Source organism: Stomoxys calcitrans, chromosome 2 (assembly GCF_963082655.1).
Source record: "Stomoxys calcitrans chromosome 2, idStoCalc2.1, whole genome shotgun sequence".
In the NCBI taxonomy this organism is placed as follows: Eukaryota; Metazoa; Arthropoda; class Insecta; order Diptera; family Muscidae; genus Stomoxys; species Stomoxys calcitrans.
The window spans coordinates 217,111,326-217,126,111 of NC_081553.1; the positions used below are offsets into that span (position 1 = coordinate 217,111,326).

General features: G+C 39.4%; 1 protein-coding gene across 3 annotated transcripts in view; it reads right to left on the bottom strand.

Moving 5' to 3' along the window:
- Nucleotides 1–14,786, bottom strand: part of LOC106092369 (homeobox protein 5) — a 226,950-nt gene that overhangs the window by 104,991 nt on the left and 107,173 nt on the right. The window contains exon 2 of one of the 3 annotated variants that reach the window (XM_013259207.2): nt 4,818–4,894. The exons of the other annotated variants lie outside the window; for them this stretch is intronic. Within the exon in view, the coding sequence (XP_013114661.2) occupies nt 4,891–4,894 (4 nt within the window). The 3' untranslated portion in view covers nt 4,818–4,890. Of the gene's footprint in view, nt 1–4,817; nt 4,895–14,786 lie in introns of those variants that run through there. 3 annotated transcript variants of the gene reach the window in all.

The window sequence follows — 14,786 nt, forward strand, 5'->3', positions numbered from 1 at the left end:
TGTTTTATGGCTTACTTCGAAAATGTATTGAAATTCATCATCTTCCTAACAACAGCCATGGCCATGGTCACATTATTTTTTTCATTTTTTTTTTGTTTTCTAAAGCTGCCTTAGTTTTGCCCCGATAAGTAGCTGTCTGTCTAAGTCTGAGAGTGGTGCTCTTGGTATGGCTGTTGGGCTGATGGCTCTTAAAATAAATTGCACACAATTTGCATAGAACTGCTGTTGCTGTTTTCCCCCAAGTTTTGGCATTGCTAGATGCTGCTAGTGTTGTTGTTATTACAAACGTCTTCTCCTTTTTCCATGGCGGCCTTCCACTGCAGTTGGCCCAAGTTGCTGGTTGATGGTGCTGCTGTGTTGTGCTGTACTGTTGTTATTGTTGACTTAGCTTTTGGTGGGTGAATTATAATTTGTAACAATCTTGTTGCCACAGCCACTTACCCACAGATATTTTGTTCTCCAAAGGCATCAGCGGCATAACATCACTATGGAGTGTGGATACTTAGTTGTTAACAGAGCAAATTTTTCTCCACTAACTTTGGATTGGTTATTTTCTGTGTGTGTGTGTGTGTGTTTGTTGCTGAGACTTGAGTTTGGCTTAAACCATTTGTTTGTCCCTCCATAGACTATTGTCCCTCGTTTGGTTCTTCCTTCCGTCTCTTGTTCATCTTTGTATTCCAAGCTATATGAATAAAGTGATTTTTTTTTGTGGCTTAGTACGTGCCTGCCCTAGTGACCAAATAAACCACATTTGTATGCCAAAACCATTTGTCTGCCTACGAGTGTAAACACCACAGCTGAGTTGTGTTGTTGAGATGCGGATATTTTCGTAATGTAAAGTACAGTGACGGCACTGGTGAATTATGGAGTTTAGTTTAATAATGAAATAGGGCGATAGACATTTAAAAACTTTAAATTTATAAGATTTTACAGTTGTTTAATGACCTCTGCTATCCTATTGGGTTGCCCAAAAAGTAATTGCGGATTTTTCATATAGTCGGCGTTGACAAATTTTTTCACAGCTTGTGACTCTGTAATTGCATTCTTTCTTCTGTCAGTTATCAGCTGTTACTTTTAGCTTGCTTTAGAAAAAAAGTGTTAAAAAAAGTATATTTGATTAAAGTTCATTCTAAGTTTTATTAAAAATGCATTTACTTTGTTTTAAAAAATCCGCAATTACTTTTTGGGCAACCAAATAGAATGGGTGGTATATCCACAATTCCCCACGAACATTCCTCTAAGGAACAGGCGATATTTCTCTCATATCAATGAGTGAAGTCCCTTTAAAGTTTTATCTCAGTGATGAGGGGCCTGCTTTTGTATGCGGAGCCCAAACGGAGTGCCTCTACTCTCTACCTCTTAGTAGGGGAGTTTTAAAGTGTCTGGATACCTTACCAATGTCGCCAGCATTAGTAAAGGGAAAACTACCGCTGAAAATTTTTCTAGGCGGGCATGCTAACCTCTGTGTCTTGATGGACTCCCGGTATCAGTGTGTTACAGGCACCAGCATATACCAGCATGGTACCTGTATATTAGGGTGGGTCAACATGAATCTTAAATCAAAATCGAAATTCTGGATTTTAAAGGAGGCCCTATGCAAAAATGTAAAGGCAATGATGGTAGTATTTAACGCCATTCTAGTACAGGATGGTGTAATTTAAGTTGCGGGAATTAAACTCCTAAATAAATCAGATTACCGACTTTTCGAGGTAGTTAATAGAAATTAAAAAAGGCATCGGCTCCCCAATTAAGAAGTGCAAGCAAATCCAAATGTTTCGGGGAAAACTGATGTTGGCGCCTACTTTGTATGTTAAGGCCATGGTAGGTGCCTATAAATATTGGGTTGCCCAAAAAGTAATTGCGGATTTCTCATATAGTCGGCGTTGACAAATTTTTGTGACTCTGCTTGTGACTCTGTAATTGCATTCTTTCTTCTGTCAGTTATCAGCTGCTTGCTTTAGAAAAAAAGTGTAAAAGAAAGTATATTTGATTAAAGTTCATTCTAAGTTTTATTAAAAATGCATTTACTTTCTTTTAAAAAATCCGCAATTACTTTTTGGGCAGCCCAATAATAAAACGACGAAATGCCCAAATTACCGTCCGTCTGTATATCCGTCCTCTATTGCTGACTCCTACAGTCAGGACCTTGTTGGGGGAACCTACTGGCAAAAACTCTTTACGCGAAGGCGAGGGGGCGCTGTTTGGCGCATACAAAGCAATTCAGGTCACAAAAGAAGGTATTATGGTAGGTGCATAAAACGCAACACATCACCTGCAACCTTTCGTCAGTCTGCCCGTTTGTTCTTCTGACTGTGTTCTTGTTTGTCGGTCCGTCTATCTGTCCACGATTGACTATTCTTCAGAATTCATTTTGGATATTCAGTGTTGGGCAACGATCCATGCAACACAGAGAGTTTACAAGGGCTCACCAATGATTGCGAACAAGCCCAAATGATTAGAAGTGAATTGGTTGCTGTGGTTGTTGCCACATTTGCATGTGGAGGTGGCGATTCTCGTCAAGCTCCTGTAGGGGAGCAAGCTCGTTTCGGTCCAAAGAATCGATCGCCGCGGGAACATGGTGGCCATTGGTTATTTAAAGGTGCCAATAACTCGCTTTGTCATATCGAGCATTATAGGCACTCAGTATTTATGCAAGCGCCAGTGCCGCCCGGTCTCTCACTAAGACTCTCCGCTTGATACCGCTGAGTGTTTACGACTGTAGTTGAAGCTACTCTGTATGGAGTATTCCACTATCCGGAACCTGTGGACGTGCCTGGTAGCTCGCAGCCCTCAGTATTTATGCAAGCGCCAGTTCCGCCCGGTCTCTCACTGAGACTCTCCGATCGATACCGCTGATTGTCTACGACTGTAGTTGAAGCTACTCTGTATGGAGCATTCCAATATCCGCAATATGTGGACGCGCCCGGTAGCTCGCAGCTAAGCTTCTCGTGCCATCTACCAGCACAACACAGATTGGACCTCAAGTTCTAGCCTATGTGGTGCTCACAGGTATCCCTCGTGAATTGAATTCTGTGCACAGCTTGTTATTCAAAGACGTGGGCACACGTAACGACATCTATGTAGGGTAAAGAGCCCTACAAGATTCGATGGCATTGGTAGATGTCAGCATAAAATGCAGCAAGAACTTGTTCTACTTTCCGTTAGGCTATTCGTGCTTTCGTCTGTCCATTGATTGTCTGTCCGTATGTCTGTCTGTTTGTCCGTTTATTTGTCGGTCAGTCCGTCTGGCTCTCCGTCTGCCTTTCCATCTGTTTGTCTTCTTTTTGAAATTCTGTCTGTCTATCCGTCTGTCTTTCCATCTGTGTGCCAGTCTTTTTGTTTTTTTTTTGTCTGTTTGTCCGTCCGTCCGTCTGTCTATCTATCTATCTGTTAGTCTTTTTGCCTGTCCATGTATTTGTCGGTCTGTCTTTCTTTTCCTGTCCGTCTGTCTACCCATTGTATCCTTTCCGTAGGTCCGTCTTTTTTATGTCTATCTGTCAGTCAGTAAGTCAGACAGTCAGTCTCAGTCAGTCAGCCGTCAGCCTGTCGGTGTCTATGTCTATGTCTGTCGTTTTTTTGCCAATCTGTGTCTGTCTTCTTTTTTCCGATCGTCTGTATGTTTGCCAGTCTGTCTGTGGGTTTGTTTGTCCGTCTGTCGGTCTGTGTTTTTTGTCTGTATGTGCGTTTATCTATCCATTTTATCCTTTCCGCCTGTTTTACTGTCTTTCTGTCTGTCTTTGTCCGTTCTGTCTGTCTTTTTTGCCAATCTGCCTGTCTGTCTTCTTTTTTAATGTCCGTTAATATTTTTGTCTGCATGTCTGTCAATCTCTTTGTCTGTCTGTATATTTCTCTGTCCTTCGGCCTGTCTTTTTTCTCCTGTCCGCCTTTATGTCTGTCTGTCTATCCATTTTATCCTTTCCCCCTGTTTTGTTTTGTCTTTCTATCAGTCTGTGTATCAGAATGTCTATCGATCTGTCTGTTAGTAAGTCTGTTTGTCTGTCAGTCAATCTGCATGTCTGTCAGTAAGTCTGCTTGCCTGTCAGTCTGTCTGTCTCTCTTTACCCCTGGCCTGGTATATCTGTTTGTCGGTTTTTATGTCCATTTGTCCGTCTTCCAGTCTGATTCTCAGTTTCTTCGTCCCTCTGTCCATCCATCTGTCTCTCGGTCCGTCTGTCCATCCTTTCTTACGTTCAGTAAGACAGTCCGCATGTCTGTCCAACTCTTTGCCCGTCTGATTATTTCTCTCTCTATATGTGTGTCATTATGTTCGCCCGTCGCCTGTCCGTCTATCTGTTCGTATTTTTATCTCTGAATGTCTGTCTTGTTCGTCCATCTGTCCATCTGTCCACCTCTATCCTTGTCAGTTCGTCCGTCTGTCTGTCGGTCTGCCTGCCTGTTTGTCCGTGTGTTTTTTTTTGTCTGTCCATCTGTATGTCTGTCTGCTTATCCATTCAAATATCCTTTTGACATAACGCACGTCTGTCATTCCCCCTGTCTTCTTTGTCTGTATGTCGGTATTTATGTCCGTCCGACTTCCCGTCTGTTCCTCTGTTGGTTCGTCCATCCTTTTGTCGTTCTTTCAATCATTTTGTCTGTCCATCTGTTTGTGTTCCCGTCTGTCAACGAGTTCGCCTGCTAATTCTGGCAATATTTGTGAGGTACCATGCCATGCATAAAAGTCATGTTAAAACTCATCCCGTAAAAGGTATCGCACCCTTATCATTGAGCTTAAACTTAAATCGGACAGCACTCATTGACGTGTGAGAAGTTTTCCCCTGTTCCAATTTTCCATTTTTCCTATTCCCTTATTCGTTCATTGTTTATTCGGGAATCCATTCACAATAGTTTCCATTTCCATTCTTACCATTACTGTTAAGAGGTTGGTAGGACTTACCTGAAAAAAAAAATAAATAAAATATCATTAATGATAAGTATTGGAAAATGGTTGAAAATATTTGTTTTTATAGAAGACTTGCTGGACAGGGTCTGCCTTCTCTCACTCTCTTATTTTATCTGAACCCTATACTGGCACGGTCAGGAAAGTCCTTTTGGTGGTACCGGTACGTCCTTTCAGATATTTCGCCCCAATGTGGAGATCATATTGGTGCTCTACTCCCAAATACCTTTTATTTGAGCATTATATTCCTATGGTCGGTAAATAAATCCGGAATGGGGGTATATTTGGGGATGAGGTGGACCGTAATTTATCAGACTAGCCGAACCGGGCCCGCTCCGCAGCGCCTCTTTAACTCTCTAATATCTTTTTAGGGTGGGGACACTTCGCCCTGAATGCGGATATCGAATTCATGCCATTGTAGTCTATGACGCTGAACGCATTCGACTCCTGGCGAGAACATGGGACAAAACGGTGTTTATCCCCTCTTAATTTTCCGCAAAGACGCGTCGCACTGCGGGACGCCATTCGGATTCGGCTATAAAAAAGGTCCTTATCATTGAGTTTAAACTTGAATCGGAAAGCACTCATTGATGTGTCAGAATTTACCCCTTCTCGGTTCCTAATGGTAGTGTTCTTCCTTAGGCTGATGTTCTCATTTGGGGAGGGATGGCACCTCAGACATTTCGACTCAAATACGGATATCAAATTTGTGCTCCACTTCCAAATACCTTTAACTTGAGCCCCATATTGCCATGGCCGGTAAATATAAGGGATTTTTGGGGTGTTTTGGGGTTGGGACCGCCACCGGCACTTTGCACTGAAATTAGATATCAAATTCGTTCTTTATTCCCAACGGAAATGAAGTTCAGTTTAGTGGGTGCTTTAGGGCGTACCCCAAAACATTTGGCTCCAAAATTGAAATTTAAATTCGTTTTCTACTTTTAAATACCTATCATTTGAGTCCCATATTGTCATAATGGATCAAATGACCCATTTGACGTATCTTTAGGAGGAAAAGCGCCACCTAGACTTGAACGCAAATTTTAATGTCATATTCGTAATCTACTCCCTAATACCTTTAATTTGAGTCCCATATAGCCATTGGACGGTTAATATGCCCATTTGGGGGTATTTGGGGTGGGCGACCTCCCATTACTTGGACCTAATGTTTTATGCCATATTTGTAATCTATTGCGTAATACTTTTCATTTGAGTCCCATATTGACATGAACTTTGAATATAACTGTTTAGAGGAGTTTTGGGGTACGGGGACCCGCTGGGTACTTGGACCCAAATTGTAATTTTCGTTTTCTGGTCTTCAATACCTTTCATTTGATACCCTTATTGTGCCCATCGGACCACATTCGGATATGGGTGGGGTAAGGGGGAGGATCCGCCTCCACCCGATATCTTAAAATTATGTAGCCTATGTTTCCTTCCAGACAATCGTACAAAATCTATGAAAATTTTAAGAAAATCATCTCAGCCAAGTAGCATATAGTCATAATGGGTCTAATGGCGTTTCAGAGGAGTGGCATAACCCCCTATACTTCTATCTGATTTTGTATGCCAGATTCAAAATCTACTCTAAAATACCTTTCATTTGAGCCCTACATTGGAATGAGCATCCAATATGTCTGTTTGGGGGAGTTTTGGGGTTTGGGGCGACCCGATGGGTACTTATACTCAAATTTTAGTAGCATATAAGTATTCAACTCTCCAATACCTTTCATTTGATACCTATATTGTCCCGACCCCCGATCGGATTGTGTTTTTGGCATAAGGGGGAGGGTCCGTCCCCCTTCCGATACCGAAAAATTATATAGCCTATGTTTCCTTCCACACCAACCTACACAATATGCGAAAATTTCGAGAAAATCGGTTATGCCGTTTTTCAGTCTATACGCAACAAACCAACCGAGTTCCATATATGATTGGCTAATGTGCCCATTTTGGGCGCGATTGACTAATGTGCCCATTTTGGGAGTTTTTATGGGGGTGGGGTGACTCTCTATACCTCTGACTCTATGTATGCCTGATTCCCCCCCATATACTTTTCATTTGATATCCATATTGTCATTATCGATCCACTTTTTTATTTTGGGTGTTGTTTTTGGGGTAACGGTGGAGGGTCCGCCTTCTTCCGTTATCAATAAATTATAAAGGCTATTTCCACTTCCTGACCATATTTGTAATCTGCTCCCGAATTCCTTTCATTTGAGCCCTATATTGTCATGATCGTGAAATAAAACTATTTTAAGGGGTTTTGAGGCTGGGGCGGCCCCCCTGGTACTTGGACCCAACTTTTATTATAAAATTCGTAATCTACTCTTGAATACCTTTCATTTGAATCCCATATTGTCCCGATCGGTGCACTTTTGTTTTTGGGTAGTACTTTTGGGGTAAGGGGGAGGGTCCGCCCCCCCTCCCGATATCATAAAATTATATAGCCTATGTTTCCTTCCAGACCAACCTACACAAAATGTGAAAACTTTAAGATAATCGGTTCAGCCGTTGTTGAGTCTATACGGAACAAACAAACACAAAGACAAGGCGGAGGGTCCGCCCCCCTCCCGATATCAAAAAATTATATAGCCTATGTTTCCTTCCAGACCAACCTACACAATCTGTGAAAACTTTAAGGTAATCGGTTCAGCCGTTTTTGAGTCTATACGGAACAAACAAACATAAATTGAATTTTATATATAGGATTTTTTCTTAAAAATTTTATTAAAATTTAATTTTCATAAAAAAATAGAATTTAAATTGGGACAAAATTGTGTGTCCTATAAAAACTTTCATAAAAATTTTTATCAAAATTGAAGTTTTATAGAATTTTTTTTTTCAAGTTTGGATGTTTCCATTTTTCACTACCGTTCTTATTAACTGACTAGTCACTGTATCGCTCGTTAATGCCATATAGCCTGTGGCGTGGCTGGCTGTGTTGTTTCATTGCACTATTCTCTGCGGAAACTGTGTGCGGTGAACGGTATGTGGTGTGTGTGTTTATGTTAATAAACAAAAGCGTCAACAGCATGGCACACACAACAAGTGTTAACAGTTTTGCTCTACAATTTGATTTTAACCATTCTAGGCATGATAAGATAAGTGATCGTTCGCACAAACACTCACACACACACACACAAACACTTTAAATTGGTTTCTTTTCAATTTGCATGTCTTACGTTTTTTTTTTATTTTAGAAATTTGTGCATAAAGATCTGAAGGTATGTGTGTGTGTGTGTGTGTGGATTTGTGTAGATTTGCAACACTCAAATCACTTGCCAAATAGAAAATCTCGTTGATGTTTTAAGACATTTTGGGGTTTTTGGTTTTTTATGTTGTGTTGGTTATTTCTTCTTAATTTTATATTCAATACTTGGTTGATATGCAAAGCACCCTTTCGTGTTGTTAGTTACTGCAATAAATTATTGCCGGTGCCTAAAGAAGTTAAAATAATGGCTTATCTTGTTGTTGTTGTTGTTTTTTGTATATGTTTCACCAGCATACCAACCATATGTTTTAGTTAGAAATTTCAATTTCTAATTTTTATGTTCTCTTAGCTGTGTGTATGAGATGCAAACAATTTTTGCGTGTTTGCTTTTGGCCACAAAAGAAGAAAGTGTTTTTTTTTTTGTTTTTTTTTTTTTTAAGGAAGAAAGTTAATTTATTTACTTAAATTTTTCTTAGTCAGACCCATGATATCAGTCGCTACAGTTTTGAGGTCAATACCTTGGTATTTAATTAAATGGGAGGACTGACTAGTGGTTAAGATCATTTTAGGTAAACATTTCTAATCATATGCAACGTATGTATCTGGCTTAGCCATTCATTTGCAGATGTCAAAGGCGGTTTGGGGATTTACATAATTTCTCAAGTCATGAAATATTCATGGCTCCGCATTAGAGTTTGAAAAACGGGGCGGAATATATGAAAATTCTAGATTTTTAAAATAAAGGGTGATTTTTTTGAGGTTAGGATTTTCATGCATTAGTATTTGACAGATCACGTGGGATTTCAGACATGGTGTCAAAGAGAAAGATGCTCAGTATGCTTTGACATTTCATCATGAATAGACTTACTAACGAGCAACGCTTGCAAATCATTGAATTTTATTACCAAAATCAGTGTTCGGTTCGAAATGTGTTCATTCACCGTAACGTTGCGTCCAACAGCATCTTTGAAAAAATACGGTCCAATGATTCCACCAGCGTACAAACCACACCAAACAGTGCATTTTTCGGGATGCATGGGCAGTTCTTGAACGGCTTCTGGTTGCTCTTCACTCCAAATGCGGCAATTTTGCTTATTTACGTAGCCATTCAACCAGAAATGAGCCTCATCGCTGAACAAAATTTGTCAAAATTTGAACACATTTCGAACCGAACACTGATTTTGGTAATAAAATTCAATGATTTGCAAGCGTTGCTCGTTAGTAAGTCTATTCATGATGAAATGTCAAACCATACTGAGCATCTTTCTCTTTGACACCATGTCTGAAATCCCACGTGATCTGTCAAATACTAATGCATGAAAATCCTAACCTCAAAAAAATCACCCTTTATTTTTGTTATAATAAAGCTGTAAAGCCCATATTTTTAGAGGCTTGGTGATCCAGTGGCATAGTTTTCTGATGATTAGAGTAATAAACGCTGGTATTTTATAAATTTTTTCTTCGACCCTCTCTCTCTCTGTCACATTGAAGAAATTATGAAAAAATTCAAAAAGTTAGAAAAAAATTCATATACTTTTTATACACACCACCATTGGATGGGGGTACACTAATCTAGTCATTCCGTTTGTAACATCCCGAAATAGTGATCTAGGAGGTATATATTGGGTTGCCCAAAAAGTAATTGCGGATTTTTTAAAAGAAAGTAAATGCATTTTTAATAAAACTTAGAATGAACTTTAATCAAATATACTTTTTTACACTTTTTTTCTAAAGCAAGCTAAAAGTAACCGATGATAACTGACAGAAGAAAGAATGCAATTACAGAGTCACAAGCTGTGAAAAAATTTGTCAACGCCGACTATATGAAAAATCCGCAATTACTTTTTGGGCAACCCAATATTATTGATCGTCTTAACGTTCAGAGTCGAACTAGCCATGTCCGTCCATCCGTTTGCTAAAATCATGATTGCGGTCGAACGCGTAAAGCAATCCGCTTGAATTTTTGCACAGATACTTAACATTGATGTAGGTCATTGGGGATTGCAAATGGGCTATATCGGTTCAGATTTGGATATAGCTCCCATATAAACCGAACACCCGATTTGACTTCTTAAGGCCCTGGAAGCCGCAATTTTCTGATTTGGATGAAATTTTGCACATAGTGTTCTGTTATGACTTCCAACAACTGTGCCAAGTACGGTCCAAATCGGTCAATAACATGATATAGCTCCCATATAAACCGATCTCCTGATTTGACTTCTTGAGTCCCTGGAAGACGCAATTTTTATACAATTTGGCTGAAATTTGGCCCGGTATGGGGTCTTAAGCATAACAAGCGCATTTATTGCTCGATTTCGCAAAATTTGGAACACATCCGACATCCAATCGAATATAATCCAGATAGAATCATGCTTGAATTTAGATGCCATATAGATCGATCACACGCTACAGGATATGAAACCCATAACAAACTCAATAACCGGCCGAATTTGCTAACAGACACCGGTACATAGTTGGAGACGCAATACCATAGGGTCGTGGTTTGGAAAACAATTGGCGATTTTGTTAGTAGCACTGAATTCCCGACTTAGATTTTCTTTTTCGAGCTTACTTTTTAGAATGTAGAGTGCACAACAAGCCGATTACTTGCTTAGTGGCATGGGGCGCATTAATATCAGTCCCCTATTTTTATACCCACCACCGAAGGATGGGGGTATATTCATTTTGTCATTCCGTTTGCAACACATCGAAATATCTATTTCCGACCCTATAAAGTATATATATACTTGATCAGCGTAAAAATCTAAGACGATCTAGACATGTCCGTCCGTCTGTCCGTCTGTCCGCCTGTCTGTTGAAATCACGCTACAGTCTTTAAAAATAGAGATATTGAGCTGAAATTTTGCACAGATTCTTTTTTTGTCCATAAGCAGGTTAAGTTCGAAGATGGGCTATATCGGACTATATCTTGATATAGCCCCCATATAGACCGATCCGCCGATTTAGGGTCTTAGGCCCATAAAAGCCACATTTATTATCCGATTTTGCTGAAATTTGGGACAGTGAGTTGTGTTAGGCCCTTCGACAGCCTTCGTCAAATTGGCTCAGATCGGTCCAGATTTGGATATAGCTGCCATATAGACCGATCCTCCGGTTTAGGGTCTTAGGCCCACAAAAGCCACATTTATTATCCGATTTTGATGAAATTCGGCCCCCATATAGACCGATCCGCCGATTTAGGGTCTCAGGCCCATAAAAGCCACATTTATTATCTGATTTTGCTGAAATTTGGGACAGTGAATTGTGTAAGGCCCATCGATATCCTTCGTTAATTTGGCTCAGATCGGTTCAGATTTGGATATAGCTCCATTTATACCGATCCTCCGATTTAGGGTCTTAAGCCCATAAAAGCCACATTTATTATCCGATTTTGCTGAAGTTTGGGACAGTGAGTTGTCTTAGGAACTTTGACATATTTCTTCAATTTGGTCCATATCGGTTCAGATTTGGATATAGCTGCCATATAGACCGATTTCTTGATTTATGGTTTAGGGCCCATAAAATGCTCATTTATTGTCCGATGTCGCCGAAATTTGGAACAGTGTGTTAAGTTAAGCCCCTTGACATACTTCTGCAATATCGCACAGATCGGTCCAGATTTGGATACAGCTTCCATATAGACCGATATCTAGGTTTTAGGTTTTGGGGCCATAAAAGACGCATTTATCGTCCGATGTCGCTGAAATTTGAGACAATGAGTTTAGGCTCTTCAACGTCCTTCTTCAATTTTGCCCAGATCGGTCCAGATTTGAATAAAACTCCCATATAGACCGATCTCTGGATTTCAGGTTTAGGGCCCATAAAAGAGGCATTTATTGTCCGATTTCACCGAAATTTGGGACAGTGCTTTGTGTTAGGCTCTTCGACATATTTATGCAACTTGACCCAAATCGGTCCAGATTTGGATATAGCTGCCATGTAGACCGATATCTCGATTTAAAGTCTTGGCCCCATAAAAGGCGCATTTATAATCCGATTTCACTGAAATTTGACACAGTGACTTATGTTCGGTTTTTCGACATCCGTGTCGTATATAGTTCAGATCGGTATGAGGTATATGAGTATAAGGTATGAAATTTTCACCGAATTTTGATGAAAGGTGGTTTACATATATACCCGAGGTGGTGGGTATCCAAAGTTCGGCCCGGCCGAACATAACGCCTTTTTACTTGTTCAATCTTACCTAACTTAACATTGCTTAAAATTACAGCAATGTTTTGGACTAGGCCCCCGTTGTTCAAATCGAATATGCTGGACCATATCAGACCTAATTTCGATATAGCTGCCATAAGGGCCAATCCACCGATTTAGGGTCTTTAGCTAATGAAAGCCGCATTTATTACAAGATTAAGATGAAATTAGGTGAGTTGGTCAAGTCCCCAGGATGTCTGAACAGAATATGATCCAGATTGGAACCTATTTCGATATAGCTCTCATATAGACAGATATGGCCATTTGGGATCCGATTGCGCTAAGGACAATTTTCTTAACTTTTTTTTTGGTTTAAAGAGTATTTCTCAGCTTTTAATCAAAATTGTATTTCAGGTTCGTTTCTTAAGTCTTTTGTTTTCACCCTAAAAAAACACACACAATTTTACATAGTTGCCCAATTTCTATGAAATTTGGAACATTGTGTTTGACTAGGCCTATTTCGGACCCTATTCCGATATAGCTCTCATATAGACAGATATGGCCATTTGGGATCCGATTGCGCTAAAGACAACTCTCCTAACTTTTTTTTTTTGGTTTAAAGAGTGTTTCTCAGCTTTTAATCAAAATTATATTTCAGGTTCGTTTCTTAAGTCTTTTGTTTTCTCCCTGAAAAATAACACACACAATTTTACATCATTTTTACAAACAATAAGCCTTTTGCAAATTATACTTATAGTGAAATTGTACTTGAATTTACTTTTACCCCAACAATTATACTAACTAACCACCCTTTTTTTCATCACTGAACGTTTAGCCTGGGATTAGTAAACCAATTTATGGGAAAATAAATAAAACTGAAAACAAAACAATTGCCATGTATTTAAAACTTTTACTTTCTTTTGTATTCGAATATGAAATATTCAACAATTTCATTTTCATTTCTCTCCATGAAATAAAGATGGGGGGAAAAAATGCGAAATAATTATAACCACAAGAAATAAACGGCTAAAAGATGCTGCCAAAGGTAATTAAACTCTTTTCAAAGTATAAACCCCAAACGCAAACAAACATTGCCGCCATTGTTGGGCTTAAATGCGTTTATTGCGGTGGAGGCCGTTGTAATGGCACACAGGGCAAAGGAAGAAGACGCAATGGAAAAAAACGAAAATTGTAATTAGGAGGCCAACAAAGCAAAAACAGACCGCAAATGAAGTTTTAAATAAAAGCAAAAGTAATTAAAATTCAAAAAAGCTAATAAAACATCAACTCGCAAACGATGGGGGTTAACAAACCAACCGTAAAAGTACAACAATAGACATTTTTCTGCAGGCCAGGCCAGAAACAGCAAACCACCACCGCCGCCATAACCATCATCACAATGATGAGCGGCCAACGGCAAATAAATTGAAAATGAAAAATGTCTATTTTCGTATTGAACATTGAATGAGGCGAGTTGGAGGGTGAGCTGGGGGTGAGCTACCCCATGATGGCATTGTTGTCTCTGCATACATTACCACCCAGATGAGATATGTATTTCAATGTTCGTCTACTTATCGCCATGTCGAAGCCTCCACTCTGAAAGTCTTATTTTAGGTTTTTTTTATGTGTGTTTTCCCAGCTTTATTTGTCTGTTTCATTGTTGCAGACCTCTACTCTGCTGTGGAACGATTTAAGACAATTTAAATGATATAAATATTGATGAGTGGTGCTTGATGTGTCAGTGTGTGCTGTGTGGTTTATTTATTATGACAGTAAATGTTTTAGTTGTACCATTGGCTGTTGTTTTTCAGTGGCGGCTTCACATTTGTTTGAATTTTCTTATGAGCGACGGTCTGTTAGTGGCATAGGAAAGGCATAATTAACTTACACTATGAAAACAAATCAAAAGAAATAGGAGGAGGCAATCGAGTAGGAGGTTTTTAACATTCAATTAAAATGCTGTTTAACATCTGACATTCAAAATATACGCTTAGTTGCAGTTGGTAATTGTAAAAATGATTGATTTTTTCTTTTCATGTTTCGTGGAACGTGTGTGTGTTGTTTTTCTTAATCAGATTTGAAGGGAAATATTATTTATAAGGTTTAAGAAGAAAGGCATTTGGAATCAAAACATATTGAGGGGAGGGAAAATGATATCAAATAATTATGGATATTTCGTTACGGTAAGTATTTTTATATCCACCAATATAGGATGACAGATCGAAATATTGATCTGGGACCCCATAAAGTCTGTCTGTCTGTCCGTCCATACATCCGCTGTGGAACTTTGTGGAACGAATAAAAATGTTTGCACACACTCTTCTTATGGATGTACGTCGTTAAGGATTGCAAATGGACACCTAGAAGCCAAAATTGTCACACAATTTGGTTAAACAGTTTGCCCTTCAGCTAAGTGCTATTTTACACATTTTTAGTAGAATTCAAGGTGGGGGGTTTTTAAAGAGTTTGCCCGTCCGTGCTTTGCCAGGGTAGAGGGAAAACTTCTTAATGAGTGCGGTCCAA